Genomic DNA, 24,190 nt, shown 5'->3' on the forward strand with positions numbered 1-24,190 from the left:
ACTTAAACTTAAGACCTGAAGCCCTGAAACTCTTATAAGAAAACACAGGGAGTAAACTTTATGACATCAGTCTTGTCAATGATTTTTTTTTTTATATTATTTGACACCATAAGCAAAGGCAACAAAAGCAAAAATAAACAAATGGGGCCATATCAAACTAAAAAGTTTCTGCACAACAAAGGAAACTATCTACAAAACAAAAGGCAACCTTCTGAATGGCAGGAAATATTTGCAAACCATATATCTGATAACAGGCTAATGTCCAAAGTATATAAGGAACTCATACAACTCAATAGCAAAAAGCAAACAATATGATTTTAAAAATGGGCAAAGGAACCTAATAGACATTTTTTCCATAAAAGACATAAATGGCCATCAAGTGCCCAAAAAAGTGTTCAAGATCGCTAATCATCAGGAAAATGCAAGTCAAAATCACAATAACACCTCATATCTGTTAGAATGGCTATCATCAAAAAGACAAGAGATAAAAAGTGTTCGTGAATGAGGAAAAAAGGGAATTCTTGTGCAATGTTGGTGGGAATATAAATTGGTGTAGCCACTGTGAAAAACAGTATGGAGTTTTCTCAAAAAATTAAAAATAGAGCTACTATATGATCCAGAAATTCCACTCCTGGTACATATATGCAAAACAAATGAAACATGATATCAAAGAGATACCTGTATTACCATGTTTATTTCACCATTATTCACAATAGCCAAGATATGGAAACAACTTTTTTGTCCATCGATGGATGAATGGATAAAGAAGATGTGAGATATATATTCTATTGTGTTTATATACACTGTGTATATATTAAAATAATGTATAATAATATTGTATAGGATAATACATACAATTATAAGTGGATAACTATAATATTATAAATGAAAATAGTCATGTATAATATATAAATAACAATGTACTATATGTGTCTATATACATATATAGACTAATATTTTCCAGCCATTAGAAAGAAGGAAATGCTACTATATATAACAACATGGGTGGAACTTGAGGACATTATGTTAAGTGAAATAAGATGGAAAAAGAAAAATATTTCATGGTATCATGATGTCATTTATAAGTGGAATCTAAAAAAAAAAAAAGTCATACTCGTAGAACATAGAGTAGAAAAGTGGTTGCCAGGGGCTAGGGTGGGAAAATAGGGAGAGGTTTGTAAATGGGTACAAACTTTTAGCTATAAGCAATAAGCTCTAAGATGAGTTGGTCTGAAGATCTGATATAAAACATGGTGAATATAACTGATAAATACTGTACTGTATAATTGAAATTTACTAAGAGATTAGGACTTAAAAGTTCTCACAAACACAGAAGGATAATTGTGTGAGGTGATGGATGTGTCAATTAGATGGAACAATATACACATGTATCAAGTTATCACAATGTATACTTTAAATATCTTACAACTTTACATGTTAATTATACCACAGAAAAACTGAAATTTTTTAAAGCCCAGATTCAAGAAACTCAATGAACTCCAACTAAATGAAATTTCAGAAAAAATACCCACACACTACATCATAATCTAATAGCTTAAAACCAGTATGAAAAAGAAAATCTTTGTAGGAGTCAGAGAAAAACCAAAAGAGAGAAGGATGACAACAGACTTCTCACTGGCAACAGTGCTAGCCAGAAAAAAAGTAGAGCAAAACCTTTAAAATACTAACATTAAAAAAAAAGTCTGGGCACCTGGCTGGCTCAAATGGCAGAGCATGCGACACTTGGTCTCAGGGTCACGAGTTCAAACCCCATGTTGGGTGCAAAGATAACTTTAAAGAGTCAACCTAGAATCCTATAGCTGCAGAAATATTCTTCAAAAACTAAGGCTAAATAGGGAGGGTGACATCAGCAATATGGCAAAATAGAAAGCCACAGACCCTCTCCCATGAAGACATAGAACAAATTAAAGGACAAGGAACAAATTAAATCTCCAGAAACTATTCCTAACAAAACACAGACCAAGTACCTTTATAAGAAAATCCAGAAACTGTTACCACAACACAGTGTGGCACAATTAGGAGGAAACTCCCATTTCCCTGTTGAAAGGAGTGAAACATATCCATCATTCTGACTTTTAGGGGGCTGCCCAAGGGACGATTTTCTGTCTTTCCTGAATCCAAGTACTGACAGGAATAGTGTGCCAAGATAGGGATAGCTGAGAACAGACTGTCAACATGCACCAGAGTCTTCATTACCACAGAAACAATAGGTAAAGCTCCAATACTGCAGCTTAATACAGCACCAAAGAGGCCACAGTATCACAAAGTGGCACCAGCAAGAGCACTTGAGACAAAATTGGCCAAGTTCCTCAAGCACAGAGAAGATGCATCCCCAGAAAAGCCTGGAGGAATCTCTAGAATATCTAGCTGGGCTGAGTAGAGAAAGTTTTTCCTACACAAAAGCAAAGCAAAAAACCTGGGGGCAATGAGTGATTCTTCAAATGCTGAAATCCCAACAAAAAAATAACAACCCATACTAAGAAATAAGGAAAATGGCACATTTAAAGGAACAAATTAAATCTCCAGAAACTATTCCTAAAGAAACAGACATATACTAAGGATATGAGTATAAGGATATGAGATATAAGGATACTCAATAAATTAAAAGAGAGCATGGATAGACAACAAAATGAAATCGGGAAAAATTATGCATGAACAAAATGAGAATATCAACAAAGAGATAGAAACTATGAAGAAGAACCAAAGAAAGTCTGAAAATTAGGAATACAATATCTGGATTGAAAATTTTACTAAAGGTACTCGATGTCAATCAGAAGAAAGAATCAATGAACTCAAAGACAAGACTTTTGAAATTATTGCAGCAGAGGAGCAAAAAGAAAAAAAGAATGAAGAAAAATGAAGTGAACCTAAAGCACTTTTGGAACATCATCAAATGGAACCATATATGCATTATGTGAATCCCAGAATGAAAAGACAGAGAAACTATTTGAAAAAATAATGGCCAAAACCTTCCCAACTCCGAGAAACAAATGGGCATACAAAGTCAAGAAGCTCAAGGAACCCCAATTAGGAAAAATCCAAAGGGATTTACAATGAGAGAAATGTTCGAGGTAATCAAGAAGATATGACCACCAGTTGACGTGCAAGCTGAACCCGGGCAACCGGAGGCTCATCTTGCGGCCACCCAAGACAAGCCTTGTATGTAAATTCCTTATTAAAACTTCCACCAACCAATCTGGAGTGGTCTGATTCTTGCTTTGGTCTCTACTTGCCCTTTATGTACAGAGGCAGTTTGCAAACCAACGGACATCATAATCAAACTGTCCAAAGTCAAAAACAGAGCATCTTGAAAGCAATGAGGGAAAAGCAACTTATTACATACAAAAGAGCTACTATTAGATTTCTTAGTGGAAACTTTGCAGGCTAGAAGGGAATAAGATTACATATTCAAAGTACTGATGTAAGAAAAAAATGGCAACCAAGAATATATCTGGAAAATCTGTCCAACAAAAACAAAGAAGAAATTAAGAATTTCCCAGATAAACAAAAGTTGAGGGAATTCATTACCACTAGATTTACCCCCATAAGATAGGCTAAAGGGACTCCTTCAAATTGAAGCAAAAGGACTATGAACAGTAACACAAAACCATACAAAAATATAAAACTCCCTGGTAAAGTTAAATATTTTAAAAAATATAGAATCTCAAAGTATGATAATGTAGGTATGTAAATCACTTTACGATATAGTATAGAATTTAAGAAAAAGCATAAAAAGCTGTAGGTTTATGTTAAGAAATATGCAATATAAAAAGATGTAACTATATCATTAGTAACATATAGTGTGAAAAGCAGAGATGTAAAAGAGTGGATTTTACGCACAATGGAAGTGATTATCAGTTTAAAGTAGATTGTCATAACTTTAAAACGTTTCATGTTATTGCAGTGGTAATCACAAAGAAAATACCCATATAGTATACAGAAAGGGAAATGAAAATAGAATCAAAGTATGGAACATTCCTCCAAAGAGACAACATGTTAGGCCACAAAACAAGGCTTAAAAAGAAGATTCAAACCATTCAAAATATCTTCTCTAACCATGATGAAATGAAATTATAAACAAATTAAAAAAAACAAGAAAATTCACAAATATGTGGAAACTTAACAATGAACTCTTTTTAAATTATTCAACATATATTATTCCATATATTAATATATGTAACACATTAATATATTCAATAGGCATAACTAAAATCTCTCAAATTATAGTTCAAATATATTCAATTTGCTTAGTATAAACCAAATCTCTCTTACTGTGTTTAGACTCGATTGACATCAGTGTCAGGAGAGGCAGACCACTATTGGCCCTCCTACATGTTCTGCATGTTCTTGCTGAGCGTGTCAAACTGAAAACCCTATCTGCCCTTTGACTCTGCATCCTTTCTATAGGTAGTCACACAGGCAAATTAATAAGTCCACAACAGATGACCATTATACAACTCCCTTCATTTTTTTCTTCTTCACACATAAAAAAGCCTGTTTACTTAGTTTCTTTTTATAAATTATGAAGTTTTAATTGTTTTTTAAAGTATTTATATTTTGGTTTCTTTTTTATTGAGATATAATTAACATATTAGTTTCAGGTGTACAACATAATATTCAATATATGTGTATATTTCAAAATTATCACAATAAGCCTAATTAACATTCATCACCACACATAATTACAAATATCTTTTTCTTGTGATGAGAACTTTCAAGATTTACTGTCTCAGCAAATTTCAAAATTACAATACAGTGTTATTCACTGTGGTCACTATGCTGTACATTACACCCCCAGGACTTACTTATTTATAACTGAAAGTTTGTACCTTTTGACCACCTTCACCATTTCACGCATCCTTTATCCCCCACCTCTGGCAACCACCAATCTGTTAATCTGTATTTATGAGTTGGTTTTGTTGTTGTTGTTGTTGTTTGTTTGTTTTAAATGCCACATGTAACTGAGATCAATGGTATTTGTCTTTCTTTGTCTGACATTTCATTTAGTATAATGGACCTCAAGGTCCATCCATGTTGCCACAAATGGCAAGATTTCTTCTTTTTATAGCTGAATACTATTCAATTGTGTGGATGTATATCACATTTTCTTTATCCATTCATCCATCAATAAACATATAGGTTGAGTCTATATCTTGGCTATTATCAAGTACTGCAATAAACCTGGGAGTGCATATATCTTTTGGAGATAGTGTTTTTGTTTCCTTCAGATAAATACCCAGAAGTGAAATGATGAGATTATATGATAGTCATATTTTTTCCCAATATTTTTGTTTTGTTGATGCCGATGCTCAGGCCTTGACCTTCTGCAGCACTCCTGCTGCTGCTGCTGCTGCTGCTGCTGCTACTGCTACTTGGTCTTCAGGTTCTCCTGGTGCCGGTTAAGTCACAGCACATGGTATGTGTCTTCTTGGACCACAGATCCAGGGACTTGTATTTCTTACCCTCAAAGAATTTCCTGAGGTTCTCTTCCAAGTCTAGTTGATGATGGTGCTAGATTAACTTAAAAAAGAAGAAAGAAGACTCAAAGAGCTAAAATAGAAATGAAAGCAGGGATTTTACAACTTATGACCCCAAATTAACAAGGATCATGAGAGACTACTATCAATAGTCTCTACAATCAATAATTATATGCCAACAAATTGGATAACCTAGATGAAATGGACAAATTCCTAGGAACATCTAACCCATCAAGATTGAATCATGAAGAAATAAAAAATCTGAACAGACCTATAACTAGTAAGGAGACTGAAGCTGTGATTAAAAAGCTCCCAACAAAGAAAAGTTTATGAGCAAATGGCTTCACTGAAGAATTGTACCAAACATTTAAAGAATCAATACCAGTCCTGCTCAAACTCTGCCTATGAGTTTAAGAGAAGGGAATACCTGCAAAGAGATTCTATGAAGCCAGTATTACAGCATTATCCTGATATTAAAACAAAAAAAGTTAAAGATCCGAGAAAGTTATAGAACAATATTCTTGGTTCATATTGATGCAAAGATCCTAAACAAAATATTGGCAAACTAAATTCAAAAGAACATCAAAAAGTTCATATACAATGACCAAGTGGAATTTATACTTGGAAAACAAGGATGGTTCAATATAAAAATATCAATCAATGTAATATATCTCATTAACAAAATCAAAGACAAAACTACATGATCATCTCAATACAGAAAAATTAAATATCTCTTATGATAACAGTTACTCAACAAATTAGAATAGAAGAAAACTACCCCAATGTAATAAAAGCCACTTATGGAAAGCTCATAGCTAATATACTCAATGGTAGAAGACTGAAAGCTCCTTCACTAAGATGAAGAACAAAGCAAACATGTCCACTCTTGACAACACTATTCAATGTAGTACTTGAAGTTCTAGCAAAAGTAATTAGATAAGAAATTGGGGGAAAAAGTAAAATTATCTCTGTTCTCAAATGACATACTCTTATATGTAGAAAAACCTAAAAATCCCAGAAAAAAAAAAACTATTACAACTAAAAACTATTTCAACAAATTTGCAGGATACAAAAGCAACACACAAAAATTAGTTGTCAATAACAATAACAATGCTCAATCCAAGAAAGAAATTAAGAAAATAAACCCAATTAATATACCATTGAAAAGGATAAAATACTTAAGAATACATTTATTCAGGGAGGTGAAAGACTCATTGACTCAAAACTACAAAACATTGCTAAAAATATTAAAGAAGACAAAATACATGGAAAGACACCCTGTGCTTCTGGATGGGAAGACTCAGTATGGTTCAAATATCCATATGACCCAAATTGATCTACAGAGTCAATGCAATCCCTATCAAAATATCAATGGCATTTTTTTTCAGAAAGAAAAAAATATCTCAAAATTCATATGGAATATCAAGGTATCCTGACTAGCCAAAACATTCTTGAAAAAGAACAAAGTTGGAGGCCTCACACTTCTTATGTCAAAACATAGTACAAAGCAACAGTAAGTAAGATGATGGGCTGTCATAAAGATAGATATATCAACCAATGGAACACAATAGATATTCCAGAAATAAATCTTTCCATATATGGGCAAATGATTATTGACAAGGCTGTCAAAACTATATAATGGGAAAAGGATGGTCTCCTCAAATAAATGGGGTTTGGAAAACTGGATATCCACATACATACATACATACATACAGTTGGATCTTTTCCATACTCCATATCCAAAACTAACTTAAAATGGATTAAAGACTAAAATGTGATTAAAGACCAAAAACTACACAACTCCTAGAAGTAAACATAGAAAAATGAACTTCAGTACATTGGATTTGGCAATAATTTCTTGGCTATGACATCAAAAGCACAGGCAACAAAAAAAGCCTGTGCAAAACAAAATAAATCCAATTAATATATGACAAATGACTTTAACAGACATTTTCCTAAAGAATATACACAAATGGCCAATAAGCACACAAAAAGATGCTCAACATCACAAATCATCAGGGGCATGCAAAGTAAAACCACTATGAGATACCCTCTCACACTCATCAGGATGGCCACTATCAAAAGAACAAAAAATAAGTGCTGACAAGGAAATGGAAAAGTTGGAACATTTGTGCCATGCTGGTAGGAGTGTAAGATGGTGCAGCCATCATGGAAAACAGTATGGCAATTCCTCAAAAAAATAAAAATAGAAATACCACATGATCCAATAATCTCACTTCTGGGTATGTATACAATAGCATTCAAAGCAGAGGCTTGAAATGATATTTGCACACCCATGTTCTTTGTAGCATTACTCACAATAGCCAAGTGATGAAACAATCCAATGTTCATGATTGAATAAATGGATAAAGAAAATGTGGTACCTACACATACATACTTGGAATACTATTCATTCTTTTTCATTTTTTTGAGAGAGAGAGAGGGAGCAAGTGAGTGAGGGGCAGAGAGAGATGGGGAGAAAGAGAACCCCACAAGGGGCAGAGAAAGAGAGAGAGAGAGAGAGAGAGAGAGAGAGAGAGAAAGAGAAGTGGGGCACACCCAAGGTGGGGCTTCAGCTCATCAGATGCAGGGCTCAAACTCACAGAACTGTGAGATCGTGACCTGAACCAAAGTCAGATGCTTAACTGATTGAGCCACCCAGGTGTTCCATAATATTATGCATTCTTTAAAAAGCAGTAAATCCTGTAACATGCTGCAGAATGGATGGAAATTTACTAAATAAAATAAGCCAGTCACAAAAGAACAAATAAAGTATGATTCCACTCATATGAAGTATCTAAAGTAGCTAAATCCAAAGAAACAGAAAGTAGAAAGGTGTTTACCAAAGGCTGAGAGGAGTGGAGAGGAGTAATTAGTATTAAGTGGGTATAGAGTTTCAGTAGAGAAAAAATTATAGGGGCTCCTGGGTGGCTCAGTCAGTTAAGCATCTGTCTTCAGCTCAGGTCATGGTCTCACAGTTCGTGGGTTTGAGCCTTGCATCAGGCTCTGTGCTGACAGCTCAGAGCCTGGAGCCAGCTTTACATTCTGTGTCTCCCTCTCTCTCTCTGCCTCTCCCCCACTCACACTCTGTCTCTCTCTCTCAAAAATAAAATAAAAACATTAAAAAACCTAAAAAAAAAAAGAAAAAATATAGAGATCTGTTGCATAACACTGAATATACTTAACATTACTGAACCAAACATTTTTAAATGGTTAACATGGTAAATTTGATGTTATGTGTTTTTTACCACAATTTTAAAACTAAGGTTAAATACTTTTTAGAGTTGGAAAAATGTGAGAGAATTCACTACCAGAAGATTTGCATTCTAAGATATGACAGTAGAAAGAAAATGATACCAAATGGAATATATATAAAAAGAATGAAGGGGTATTAAGGAGGGCTCTTGTTGTGTTGAGCATTGGGTGTTATATGTAAGTGATGAATCACTAAATTCTACTACTGAATCCAATATTACACTACATGTTAACTGGAATCTAAATAAAAATTAAAAAAAATAAATTAACAGTTTTGATAAGGATATGCTTATCATAATTTGAATATCATACTTTGAAATGTAATATTTTGCTTCCAATTAATTATTACTATATGTGCAACTAATTACCAATAGTAATTCCCAATTTTTGTCTTCAAACATTTACATATTTTATAATAAAAAATAAAATTAAAAGGCTAAATAAATGAATAAAAATAAAATTAAATAAATAAAAATAAATAAAAAGAATGAAGAGTACTACAGATGGAAAATATGTGGATAAAGGTAAATTTTCTTAGTTTTAAAAGTGTTTTCAGGGAAACCTGGGTGGCTCAGTCCGTTGAGCCTTCAACTTCAGTTCAGGTCATGATCTCATGGCTTGTGAGTTCGAGCCCCGCATTGGGCTCTATGCTGACAGTTCAGAGCCTGAAACCTGCTTTGGATTCTGTGTCTCCCTCTCTGCACCACCCACCCCTGGCTTGTGTGCCACCCCTCCCCAGCTTATGTGTGTGTTCACTCGCTCTCTCTCAAAAACAAATAAACATTTAAAAAAAATGCTTTCAAAGACAAATGACCATTGAAATAAACAAAAAATAACCATGTATTGTGTTGTTTATAACATACTTAGAAGTAAATGTATGATAATAAAAAGACCAAGAAGAAATAAAGAAAAGTATACTGTTGTAACATTCTTTTATCATACATATAATGGTATAATATTACTTGAAGATAGGTTGTGATAAGTTAAAGATGTTGCAGGTTTAATTGTGTCCCTCCAAAATATATTTGCAAGTTTCTAATCCTCAGTACCTGTGAATGCATCCTTATTTGGAAACAGGGTCTTTGCAGATGTAATCAAGTTAAGATGAGGTATATTGGATTAGGGTGGGCCCTTAATGAATGACTAGCATTTTCATTAGACTAGAGAAATTTGGGTACATAGGCACACACAGAGGGAAAAAGACCCTGTGAAGGCACAAAGACACAGGGATAGATGCCATGTGAATACAGAAGAAATTGGAGCAATGCATTGACCAGAGACATCAAGGTTTGCCAGCAAACACCAGAAGCTAGGAGAGAAGCATGGAACAAATTGTCCTTCAACACCTCCAGTAGGAACCAACCCTGCCAATACATTGATTTCAGATTTCTAGCCTCCAAAACAGTGAGCAAATAAATTTGTTGTTGTAAGCTGCCCAGTTTCTGGTACTTTCTTATAGTAGCCTGAGGAAACTAAAACAGGTGTATACAGTACTATACATGCTAAAGCAATCATTGCAATTTTTAAAAAGAACTGTAGGTAATAGGCCAGTAAATGAATAGAATGTAATAAAAAATATTCAATTAGTCAAAACAAACAAACAAAAGCAGAAAGAAAAGGGGGACATAGAACAGATGGAAGAAATAGAAAACAGATTTCAAGGTGATATATTTTAAACCCTGGGATATAAAAATCATATTAAATACAAATGGCCTAACCAACCCCTTCATTAAAAGTCAGAAATTGTCAATTTAGATTTTAAAAATCCAATTATCTCCTGCCTATAAAGCCTGCATTAAGTACAAAGACACAAGTAGGTTAAAAAGCAAAAGGATAAGGAAAGCTATGTCATATTTATACTAATTTCAAAAGGTTACTGTAGTAGCTATATTAATATTAAACAAAGTGAATTACAAAGCAAAAGATATTACCAAGTATTAAGAAGGTAATTTCATAGTTATACAGGGATCAATTTATCCTAAATATTTATTCATATAATATGGAACTTCAAAACACATGAAGCAAGAATTGATAGAATTGAAAGGAACAATAGGAAAATTTCCATAATAGTTGGAGATTTCATTAACCTCTCAGTGATTGATAGAACAAGTTGGTAGCAATTCAGAAAGGATAAAAAGTCTTAAACAATGCTATCAACCAATTTGTGATAACTGATGTTTTAGAACACTTGGCACAACAGCAGCGTATACATTATTTTCAATCAAACATGGAACATTTATCAACATGGACCAGAATCTGGGCTATAAATATCAATAAATTTTAAAGGATCCAAATCATACAAAGTATATTCTGTGACCACAATGGAATTGAATTAGAAATATTAACAGAAAGGTACATGGAGAATTGGAACTATTAGAAAACTAATAAACATACTTCTAAATAACTCATGGATCAAAGAAAAAAAGCAAAGAGAAATTAGAAAGTGTTTTGAACCAGGGGCTCCTGGCTGACTCAGTCGTTTAAGCATCCAACTTTGGCTCAGGTCATGATCTCATGGTTCAGTTCTTGAGTTCGAGCCCCACATCGGGCTCTGTGCTGACACTCAGAGCCTGGAGCCTGCTTCAGATTCGGTGTCTCCTTCTCTGTCTTCCCCTCCCCACTCACACTCTCTCTGTCTCTCTCTCAAAAATAAATAAACATTTAAAAAAATTAAAAAAAGAAAGTGTTTTGAACCAAATTAAAATGATAAACATTTCAAAATATGTGGGATACAGTTAAAGCAGTACTTGGAGGGAAATTCATAGCACTAAACACATACGTTGGGGGTGGGGGAAAGATCTCACTTCAAATGACCTCAGCTCCTTCCTAAAGAATTTGGAGATAAGCCCCTGATTCTTGATTTCAGCTCAGGTCATGATATCATGTTAGTGGGTTGGAGCCCCATTACAGGTTCTGTGCTGCTGGTGTGAGCCTGCTTGGGATTCTCTGTCCCTCTGTCCCTCCCCTGCTCCTCAAAATAAATAAATAAATTAAAAAAAAAATTATAAATAGAGGAGCAACTAAATCCCAGGTAGGAAGAAGAAAACAAATAATATAGATCAAAGTACAAAACAATCAAATTGAAGACAAAACAACAACAACAACAACAACAAAAACACAATGAAATTTAAAAAAGAAAAAACAATCCGGTTACTTGAGAAGATCAAACCAACCATTAGCCAGATTGACCAGACACTCAAAAAAAGAGAAGACACAAATGACAGATATCAAGAGAAATGTGATCTCACTACCCGTTCTAAAGACTTAAAGGCTAATAAGAAAATATAGTAAACAATTTAAGCTAATAATTTGAGAATTTAGATGAAATGGACGTTTCTTCTTGTGAAGAACTGATTTTTTAAATAAAATCTCAATTACTAAATTGCTTTTATTACTTCAGAATGGCATGCTGCAGATACTGTACAGCACGAATATTTATAGATTTTAAAATTAGCTTAAAACCGTTAAAAATTAAATTTGAATGAGTATAGAATGGAGACAAAGTAGTCACTTGCGCACGCACTCACGCGTGCGAACAGACGTTACGGTTAGCATCTTAAGCTGGTTTTCTCAAACTGTCTCTGACTTTTACCTAGGAAACTTTCCAGGTGAGGAGTATGCTGGCTTTTTGGCTTGGAATCTGAGGACCTGTTTTAATTTTCTGGTTTATTGACCAGCGACGATTTGACATTGGATAAATTCCTCCCAGCCAAAGGAGTTTTGGGCGCTCTTCTCCTGCTCACCTCGCCAATGATTTTCCCTCTTTATTTTGAATACCTCTTTCTCCTTGATAAAGCTCAGTCATTTCCAAAGCAACCTTGGCAAGCACTTTTATAGGATCCTCACAACTTTACAAAATAATAAAGGAGAGTATTATTTCCCCTCCTGTTTTATAGATGAGAAAAGAACCAATGGAGATGAGAACTGAGAGGGCTTCAGAGGCTTGGTCCAAGACTTTGGTTCTCAATTGTTCTGACTTACGAAGCCACTAGCTCTCTCACTCTCTAGTTTTTCTTTCACCATAATTCACCCAACCCTTTTTTTTTTTATAAGCAGTCCTCAGCAGGGCACCAGAGATCCTCAGGAAAAAAAAAAAAAAAAAAAAAAACTCTCGCTTGCTCTTGAGGTGTTCAGACTGTGGTGGAACATTTAACCAGATCACAACGTAGCACGGGAACTTAAGATTCAAGGGAGAATAAAAAACCGATGGAGCCAAGAAATCTCAGCTTCTTTTAACTACCTATAGCATGCCAAGGGCTGTGCAGTTTTCTATATACCCTATCTCAACACATGAGGTTGGCTCTACTGGCCAGGAACTGAAGTAATGTGTCCAAGGTAGGTTTTCAGTGAAAGGTTTTCTGCGCCCGCCGAAAACCCACTCCTCACTCAGCGGCCCACCACTTCCCTCGGCTGAACTCCCCCAGCAGGAAGTTACTACTGCAGGCAACCTCTGTGCTGGAAGCCCAATCAGCGCCCGCGACCCGCCTGCCTGACCCGAGTCACGTGTCAGCCAAAGATGGCTGCGTTCAGGCTAGTTGAGCAAAGGTTGGCGTGAACCCCAGCGTGCCGAGGAGGGTTGTGAGCAGAGCATAAGGTAATGGCATTCTGGGGAAAGGGTGCAGTAAATGCTCGGGTACCAAAAGAGGTACAGCGCGGTGACGTGCCGCTCACCTGCAGCACGGGAATGAGATCCACTGACTGGGTCGGAAGAGGGAGGAGGGGAGACGACGCCTACCGTCTCTTCACTTTACATCCTAGAAGAAAAGACCTTATATTTAAATTATGCTAATAGAAAAAAAAAAAAAAGTCTGCGTTTGAATTTAATCCTGGCTTTACTGCTAATAGCCAGGGTGACCCTGGCCTAACTTAATTTTCAGAGGCCCCACTTGGCCCTTTGCCTATCTAAGAGCTATCCTGAGGGCTGTGAGATAGCTGAGGCAAAAGCTTTTAAAAATGTTTGTAGGATTTAAAGGTGACATTGTTTTGGACTTGGATTCATTATGTTTTTGTTTTTATTTTATTAAAAAAATTTTTTAAAGTAATCTTTACACCCAAAGTGGGGCTCAAACTCACGACCCCCGAAATCAAAAGAGTCGCATGCTCTTTGAACTGAGGACCCCCGAGATCAAGAGTCGCATGCTCTTCGGACTGAGCAGCCAGGCACCCTTGGATTTATTGTTAGTAACGCAGATACAAAGGCCTACTGCAGGCTGCTATGGCAGAACTTTTTTGAGTTAAGGAAGACTTTTAATAGCCACATGTTAGAAAAAGCTAGTTCACAGAACTCGGAACCTCGTCAATATGCAGAGCATAAAATAGAAAACTAGTCCAGCAGCAGGCTGGACTTTCGAAGGAAACAATTTATTTCAGAACTATATACATCGTACACTTTCTCAGTACATTTTTTAGATTTTTTTTATAATATCTATTTTAGAAGGAGAGACAGAGCGGGAGCGGGAGAGGGGCAGAGAGGGAGGGAGACAGAATCTGAAACAGGCTCCAGGCTCTGCGGTGTCAGCGCAGAGGGGTCTTGAACTCAGGAACAGCGAGATCACGACCCGAGCTGAAGTCGGTGGCTTAACCGACTGAGCCAGCCAGGCGCCCCAAATTTCTCTGTATATACTGAATTTATATATCGATCCACACAACACACGTGCGCCTCCAGCACATAAACAGAATTATTCAAAGTTCCTGTAGGTCAGAGATGGTGTCTGTCATGGTACTATAACCAAGAACCTCAAAAAGTTTGTGTCCAGGAAACTAGATGTAAATTTCTAAGTCTATATTGTACTTATTAATTTTAAATCTAGGGATATGAAATTTCATTTCACTCAACATGTTCCAAATGAGGTCTTCTATCTAACAGGTACCCAGCAAGAAATCGGTGTTGTAAATTAATCTCATAGCAAATGTATAACAAAAATCTAATTTCATAAAACTGTGTTGTATTTTGCTGTTATTTCTGAACTTTTGCTTTGAACTCTGCTACCTTGAAATCTTGTTTAATGAGCTAAATCTTCAGGCTAATACTCATAGTTCACTATCCCCCTACTCTACATTACTAGCTGGCCCTTTAGAGAAAGTGTGCAGATTTCTACTTTAGGGTACCTGAAAGTGAAATTGATTGTATGTTTCTTCTACCTACTAAACAATACCAAATTCTTTATTCTAAAGTGGTTGTATCCAAAGTGGGTACAGTGTACACTTTGACCAGTGGCACATGAGAGTTCCAGTTACCCAGCATTTTTGCCAGTAATTGAAATTGTGAGGTTTTAATTTAGCCAACCCAGGTACAGACTGATATCTCATGGTGGTTTTAATTTTTTATAATGAGGTTAAACATATTTTCATATTTATTGGCTGTTTGCTTCCCTCTTTGTGAAAGTACCTGTTCAAACCTTGTGCCAACTTTTCTATTGGGTTGCTTGCCTTTTTCTTGATATATGCACTTCTTTACATATTCTGGGTACTAACTGCTCCTCTGTCAGTTATATTGCAGACATTTTCTCCCAGACTGGCTTATCTTTATAGTAGCTATTGATCAACCCAAGTTCTTAATTTTAATCAGTTAATATTGGCTTAATGTTAGCTTTAGGTGTTATGTTTAGTGCTGTTTACAAATTCAGAAATATTTTAAGGATTATAAAGCTATTCTGTATTTCCTAGAAGCTTTATGGGTTGCTTTTCATGTTCTGATTCTATTTCACTTAGAATATATTTTTTGGTATGGTGTGTATGCATTGATTTTTCAGATTATGAATTCAAGCTATAGCTAATTTTTTAATTAAATATTTATGGTATTTATAAAGCTTTTTATAAGCCTTTTTGTTGTTTTTCTATAGATACATATTATTGAGAAATATTTTAATTTTTTAAGGCTCAAGATGAAAAATCATGAACCAGATGATACTGTCAAGGAAGACTTAATTTTCAATATCATAACCAGAAAAATTAACCACCTCCCAGAAGCAGAAAGGTAATTTAATTTAAATTTAATTTAAAAATATCTTTTACCAGGTGGATTTTCGTCATTTGTTCATTATCTCACATTTATTTGATTTGAATATAAACATAAAATGTCAGAAGGAAACGGAGTTCTTTTTCTTGCCTTACTGAGAAAACCCAAGACCAGGAGAGGTTAACTATTTTGCTTGAAGTTAAGGCTAGAATTCATGCCTTTGGACATATCTAATTATATGATAGTGCTCAGTTTTTCCATTTGGGTAAGAGTATAGTCAGATGTGAACATTTATAGACTCATCTAAATAATAGACCTTTAAGATGGCTTTTAAATTGTCTTGTCAGTTTATTTCTAGAACTATGTTTTATAGTCCAAGAGAGTGCCATGTGACACACATGACAAGAAATGCCAGAGAAATGAGATCATGGCTTAAAGATCTATATTATTAAATAGAAAAAGGCTATATAGGAAACAGAGTATCTCTGAAGACAGCACTGAATAGTGCATTTCTATAGCAAGAAGACCTCTCTGAATAGGTTCCATTTAAAGAGAAATTATGAGACCAAAAAGCATGAAGGCGAGCCAGCCTAGGGAGGAGAGAGACACAGTATCTCAGGCAGAGGGGATGGCATATGCCTAGGCCACAAGGTGGCAAAATGTTGATCATACCTGAGGAACCAGTGTTACTGAAAAACAGGGAAGTGGGCATAAGATTGAAGGAAAAGGAAGAGTTCTAAGCAGGGAATGATGTGATCCAGGTAACATTTCTAAAGAACATTCCAGTTGCTTTGGGGAACTAGATTTAAGGTAGGAGAGAAATTTAAGACCAGTAAGAAAACTGGTATAGTAATGTTGGTAGGTGGTGATGGCAGGGGTGGGGTCATTGGACATGAAAAAGGTGGATTTGAAATACATCTTGGAGTAAATTCCAGATACATTCTTGAGTAAATTCCAGTCTTGCTGCTACTTAGCCCAACGAGAGAACCTATAGACCAAGGGCAGCAATAAGAACTTGGTGAGATTTCATAAGCTGTATATCCTACAGCTCTTCCCCCACCACACACACACACACACACACACACACACACACACACACACACACACACACACACACACACACACACACATTGTACGTCCTTTTGTTGTTTTCCTGAGGGAGGTAACAGAACTTTTCAAGCAATAAAGGGCCTGTGTCCATGTTTCCAGCTCAGTAAGGTAGAGAGCCAGAAAGACTGACATAATAGGTGGTGGCAGCTTTGAAAAAAGCAGGCTATCTCACTGGGACTTTCACCAAATAAGAATGCAGAAACAGTGGGGAAGTAAGCTGGAACTGCATAGTAAGTAAGCTTTAATTTGGAAGTAAAAATTGCTCTCAGGCATTGGCACCTGAACAGGGCAGATGACAGTGTCTCCTTATCTTTGACTTATTTCATATTTTTCCCATTCCTATTTTCTTATCCTTGTTCTCTTAAGTTTGAATCCTCACCTGGTCTTGCATTATCATTAGATATGTTTAATAGGTATTTGAAAAGTCCTGAGGTGTATGAAACTTTAATATCAAAAACTTCACTTTCTGATCTACAAAATAATTTTATGTACCATATATTTCATTGCCACTTAATTGTGATCTTCTATTTCATGTGTTTCATTCATGTTGTCTAGTTGTTTTGTGTGTGTCTTGCCAAACAGTCATGAGTTTCTAGTAATATAGGCACTTTCTTGGAAAACTGACTTGCAAAGGAGCTGCTAGATAGTAACTGTTTTGTACTGAATTACTAACCAAAAAAAGTGACTCTAAACCATAAGAAATTAAAATTTGGGAGGCCATAAACTTTGCTATTCAAAAATACAAAAATACGTAGGTCTTTCACTTTCATGGGTTTTCTGTTATTGTTTGGAAGGTTCTCTAGGCTCTCCTCACTTTTTAAATATATCTTGTGTACCCTAAGTTTCTAAACTGCCTCTCTCTTATACTTCCATTACCATTTCAATAGACTTGTTTTATCTCATGCTCACATGTCTTTCATCCTCCAATAATAAACTATGAAAACACTGAAGGTAGAAGATAGGTAATTTTTTGTCTCCAGCATCAAGTCTGCTGCGTGTAGTAGGTACTCAGTGATTGAATGACAAGCACCATTATGATTGCAGAGTGACAGGTAAGAAAAGTAATGCCTTATACAATGTAGGAAGCTCAATTAGGAATTCCTAGAAAAACTTAAGATGAGTGTTAACCACAGAAATTAGGGGGCATTGTGTGGGTCGTCTGGCTAAATAAATAATGCGAAATTTTTAGAGTTTGATGCCTGTGTTGTAGATGGCAAGGCAGGTGGTAGAAAAGTGGTAGGCTAAAGAGTCTGGAGTACTTTCAGTATCCAGCAATAAGTTTAGGTATTATTTTTTTCCAAAACTAAAGAAAGCATGGAACATGCATTTTAAAATTCATACATACCTTGGCTAAAAACCAATTCTACCACTTACTAGCTCAAAACATCAATTTCTTCTTTATTTCAGTGGGTTGTTGTAAAGTACCTAGCATAGGATATCCCTTAAATATTAGTACTCCTCCACCTCCCTATCCTGATTCTAATCCTTCAGGGTAAAGTGAAAGGAAACCTCTTAATTTCACCTTAATGAATGCCTTTTAGGTGTCAGGTGCTACTGAAAACAAGACAGATATATCTTTGTATCCATTATCTTCAAGTTATTTACTTGAAGACTGGTGGGGAAGCCTGACATAGAAGTGTTTGTAAGATAGATCCACCTTATCATCTGTTGTGCTAGAGTTAAGTATTGGATATTGTGGGAGCCCAAAGAAGAGGCATTCACAAGACCCTTCAGAAGCTCTTCCCGGTTACATTGTTGTGGGAAATTTCTATACTGTCTCATGCAAAATCACAAAGTCCATTCAGCAAGATCTAAATGTATCACTCTATCCTTAATTGTTGAACAAATTCAAAAGACCTTAGAATAAAAATCTATACATAAAACATTATTCTAAAAGGTTTTTGTTTTACAGAACTCTAAGGGATAAATGTGGTATCCTGTTATTCCTATAATTCTGTCGTGTTTACACCAGAATTGTTGGACAGCACACACAAAAAAAGTTACTCTTTTTTTCTCACCATTCAGGAATCTATTTGAACATGGATCAGTTTATATCGGACTTAATGCTGCTCTCTGTGGTCTAATAGCAAATAGTCTTTTTCGACGCATCTTAAACGTGACACAGGCTCGTATAGCTGCTGGCTTACCAATGGCAGTGATCCCATTTTTGACTGCGCATGCATCTTACAAAGGTTTTGTAAATCTACCTTTGAATACAGGTAAATTCGATTTCACTATCACCAGAGTTTGCTTTGGTATATATTATTTGCACTTTACATTAATCCTTAAATATTAACACCAGGTTAATATGATATATCTTAGTCGGTGCATGGATAAGACTGGAACTTGCTAGCCTGTGTAAAGTGGCAGTTCATATAACAAGTTAGTCTTCTATGCAAGTGAAATGCACACTCATAGCAGTTATAGTTTTCTTTAGCTAAGTTCTTTCCCACAATACTTAAAGAAATATGTGTAATTTTTTTTTAAAATGCTTCCTTAGTTTTCTTTTTTCTTTAACGTTTATTTATTTTTGAGAGAGAGAGAGACAAAACATGAATGGGGGAGGGTCAGAGAGAGAGGGAGACACAGAATCTGAAACAGGCTCCAGGCTCTTAGCTGTCAGCACAGAGCCCGACGTGGGGCTCGAACTCACAGACCGTGAGATCATGACCTGAACCGAAGTCAGACACTTAACCGACTGAGCCACCCAGGCACCCCGCTGCCTTAGTTTTCAAAAAAATTGTATAGAGGAAAAAAGGGGGGGAAAAACTGAAGGGAATAAGACCCTTTATAGATTAAATCTCCCAATGCACTAAATGTATATACAAGAATTACAAATATATGGAGACTTCATTTCCTTTTGATTGTTTACCGTATGTGCTGAGTGCTTTCAGTATAAGCATACCTTGGAGATATTGCAGGTTAGCCAGACTACTGCAATAAGTGAATGTTTTAGCAAAGTCCAGAGAATTTTTTGGTTTCCCAGTGCATATAAAAGTTATGTTTACAATATGCTATAGTCTGTTTAAAGTGTACAATAGCATTATGTCTAAAAAAACCAATGCATGTACCTTAAAAATATTGCTGTCATTTAAGCTTTGAACGAGTGGTAATCACTGGTTAAAGATCACCATTCACCATAACCAATGTAACAATAATGAAAAAGTGTGAAATGTTATGAGAATTACCAAAATATGACACAGAGACATGAAGTGGGCAAATGCTGCTGGGAAAATGGTGCCTACAGACTTACGCAAAACAGAGTTGCCACAAACCTTCAATTAAAAAAAAAAATGCATTACCTGCAAAGCATGATAAAATGAAGCACAATAAAACAAGGTATGCCTGTATGGCTAATCATGAAAATTTTCTGACTGATTTCAAATAAAAATATTACTGCAGGTGATGGTCAGATGGAAGGGAGATAGTCCACTTAAATTCTCTTAAGTGTTCCAAATTGGTTTAAACTGGATGAATATTTTGCATGAATCCCCATGATCACTGTGGAAAGAATTTTTAAGATCTAGGGAAACCTATCACCCAGTGAACTGAACAGACTAAAACTTAAAGTTATTAATTTAGCTTTCTGTTTTTAAAATAGCTTATACTAATTTGGAAATGAATAAAGAATTTTATGAAAATAGTCATGCTATATAATATAAAAACAGAAAATGAAGTACAAATCATTTTTTAAAAATGAGTTACAAGTTTCCTGAAGACAGATTACCTCAGGTTTGCCAATACAAGTGCAGAAAGCAGATGCAGTGCAAACTGAGATTATTATATTCAAGTTCAAAACAAATTAGAGTATTTTTCCTAAGATGGTTTTGTTATTCATGGCCATTTTAGGTTATCCATACATATTATACCTTCTAATATGCCTTGTAGATTTGTATTTGCTGCCTGAAAATTGAGTTCTTTGTGACACATTTAAGATAAGCTTGCATTTTTAAAATCATGTTTGCTTGACTATCATGACCATTTTAGAACTGATTTATTTCCTAGGTGATTTGAATTGTGAAACCTGTACCATAACACGGGGTGGACTGGTTGGTCTTGTTTTTGGTGGTCTGTACCCTGTTTTCTTGGCTATACCTGTGAATGGTGGCCTAGCAGCCAGGTAGGATTCTTTTTTTCCCCTCATAATCATTGAAAAACTTCAAAAATATATAAATGACTACTTCTCAAGAATTTGAAAACAGTTCTAGAAATTGATGCCACTATACCTCTTGGGTATATAGGTTCGTAACCTTAATTTGTTTATTGAATGCCAGCTACAAAGCTGCAAACATTACTCTGCCAAGCATGAGAGCTCATTAAAGAAAAATTCCATCACAAAATGGCTAGCTATAAGCCAAATATTGCAGTTATTTTCTGATGAATTCATATCTAGCAATATAAGCTATATGAGCCTTCAAAGGTAAAGTGGATAAAGGGTCAAAAAACCCAAAAGTATGGTTTTAAAGACTAATGACATCAAAGAGTAACCGAATTACCTTAATCTTTACCTAAACTAGTTTCATCTTAAGACTTCTGGGATTAATAGATATTGTACCATTTGATACAACTGTCTTTTCTAGAGAATTGTCTCAATGTTTTCTTATAGGTATGAGTCAGCCCTGCTACCAGAAAAAGGAAACATCTTAACTTACTGGACTAGAATTTCTAAGCCTGTCTTTAGAAAGATGTTATTTCCCATTTTGCTCCAGACCATGTTTGCAGCATACCTTGGATCTAAACAATATAAATTAGTTATAAAGGCTCTTCAGTTACCTGAACCTGGCCTAGAAATTCAGTGATTGTTAAACAACTTTGTACACAAAAATAAAACTGTAATGTATGAATAAATGTCTAGTGTATGAATAAACATACATTTGTTAATTTATCACATGAGGTACAGTTCTGGGACCGATAACATTAAGGCTACACAAGGCAACACAAGGCTGAATACCAGTAAGGGCCATCCCTTTAAACAAGAGTGTAACTCCTTTTATTTGCCCAATGTTCTCTTTCACTTCACTTGCTCCACTCCTTTACATTAAGCATATTTTGGTCCATAATACAGGAAAAATAGCCTTACAGCAGTTTTAACTGAAAGCCTCATAAAGAATCCAAGCTGGAATGAAAACGGGAGGCAGGGATGAGGATCAGTTCACTACAGCAAATGTTACTCACACTTCCGTTTTCCCAATTCACTCTTTCCATTGGTATTATTAATCCATAGAAGTTTAGAACATATTTAACAACCTTCCTCACAGAGGGATCAATTCTTACAGTCTTAAAGATGGTAGGCTCAGCTGGAGCTGATATGTTGATATTGCCAATACAGTGACAGAATGATAGAGTTAACGATTTAAAGAGTCATCTTAATTATCTCTGGAAATCTATGTTCTTGGAAGATCAAGGCAAATTCTACCTCTGAAGATTCCATCTAGTATGGGATAACCCTTTGGGGTCACATACCCAGACTTTTTTTTTTTTTTTTTTTTAAGCTGTGTGGTGTTAATTGAGCAAATTAACCTCGCTGGTCCTCAGTTTCTTCAACAGTAACCTCACTCAAGATTGGTATTATGTAATATATGGAAGTTGACTAACCCACCACCTGACATAAATAGTAGCACTTAAATAGAACACTCTTCCTATTGCTCCCGGTTTTGTTTTCTGAAATAGCCTCATCTAATATTCCTCATTTCCTAAGACAGATCATTTAAATTTTCTAAGTGACGTATTACATTCCTCTTCCTAAAACGTTTCATCTCATTTCTTTAAACTATTTTCTTAAGTGAAAGCATCTAAATCACCATGATAACTAGCTACTATCCTTATGTGGCGGAGATGTAACTAGTGCAACTGGAAAACTTCATTTTTACCTTTAAAGTTTTTAGCCACATGTGAGTAATGGCTACAGTACTGAACAGTGTGGATCTAGACTAACACTCCTTTATGAAACAAGCCAATCTTACCAAATAAAGTGTCCTCCTACAACATATTCACAAGCATCTTATTTATTCCTTTCAAATACAGTGATGTATCTGTTATATAATCTTATGCTACTTAATTACATGAAAGGAGAATTTAATTTAGCTTGTTACCTAGAAAATGCAGCCTCATGAGTGAAACAGGCTTTCAGGGTCTGCTCAAAGAAAAGAAAGCAGTACAGCCAAATATTTTTAAATTCAAACAAAATTAACAAAATTCAAAATTCATTTTAAATATTTCAGAAAGATGATGTTCAACAAGTACCTTAAAATTCATTCCCTAACAAATTTATATATAGAACGATCCCAATTACAAAGCAAAAGAAATCTGTATTTTACTATGAATATTCTCTGGGTTAGAGAATTAGTGGTGATTTTTCTTTTTGTTTTTGGTTCCTTTCTGTATTTTCTCAGTTTTCTATAATGAATATGCTTTACTTAAAGCTCTCTAATCCTGGGGTGCCTGGGTGGCTCAGTTGGTTAGGCATCCAACTTCAGCTTAGGTCATAATCTCCATGGTTCATGGGTTTGAAGCCCGCATCAGGCTCTGTGCTGACAGCTCAGAGCCTGGAACCTGCTTCAGATTCTGTGTTTCCCTCTTTCTCTGCTCCTCCCCCACTCATGCTCTGTCTCTCCCTCAAAAAATGAATAAACATTAAGAAAAAAATTTAAAGCTCTCTGACCCAAAATTATATACTTTACATTCTGTCATTTTTATTTAAAGGAGAGTTCTACTTATCACAGCAAAAATTAAAACTCCTGACTTCAAAAATAAGAAATCCATATTACTAAATTAGACTCCTTAAAGAAAAAGAATGGCGCAATCAACCTGGATAATTCAAAAGCCTCTGACAACTAAACTGGTAACTCAGTACAAATTGTTTTCTTGTGCTGAAACACTTCTACCATAATACCATCTATAAATCCATACAAGAGTTTACAATGGTGTCTGTAACCAAAAAGAATTACTTTCTAACATCTCCATCCTCTACCATATATATTTTTAGATCATCTTTCCAATTAGTAAAAATGGACAATATAAGCAAGAGACAATGTTATTTTACATCTGTTGCTACAAATCTACTTTACCAAAACTTGGATGAGGGCAGGTAAATGACATGTAAACTTGCTGTGGTCTTCCTTACAATTTAGGGAAATAGTCATTTGTAGCTAAGACCTTAAGAACACTACCCTTAGAGAGCTTTTAATAGTTCAGTTCAGTCATAGTAAACCAACTATTTAAGTCTGTCTTTTACAATTTACTTGGTGTAGTTATCTGGCTTTATGAAAGAGAGAAGGCTCATATTACATTGTAAACCCCAAACTATAGCACATTAAAAGCCAGACGGTCTAGGAAACTGACTGCAGTGGGTATCCAAAGATATAGCATT

At 35.3% G+C, this 24,190-nt stretch overlaps 1 protein-coding gene across 1 annotated transcript; it reads left to right on the forward strand.

Moving 5' to 3' along the window:
* Window positions 1–13,217: 13,217 nt before the first annotated feature.
* TMEM126A (transmembrane protein 126A) lies at window positions 13,218–21,688 on the forward strand. Its single transcript, XM_025928659.2, has 5 exons — window positions 13,218–13,347; window positions 15,631–15,729; window positions 18,847–19,040; window positions 20,827–20,941; window positions 21,428–21,688. Exons 2-5 carry the CDS (start codon window positions 15,638–15,640, stop codon window positions 21,618–21,620), a joined length of 594 nt encoding a protein of 197 aa, XP_025784444.1. The 5' UTR covers window positions 13,218–13,347; window positions 15,631–15,637; the 3' UTR covers window positions 21,621–21,688.
* Window positions 21,689–24,190: the final 2,502 nt, after the last annotated feature.

Source organism: Puma concolor, chromosome D1 (genome assembly GCF_028749965.1).
Source record: "Puma concolor isolate L17-30 chromosome D1, mPumCon1.1.hap2, whole genome shotgun sequence".
In the NCBI taxonomy this organism is placed as follows: domain Eukaryota; kingdom Metazoa; phylum Chordata; class Mammalia; order Carnivora; family Felidae; genus Puma; species Puma concolor.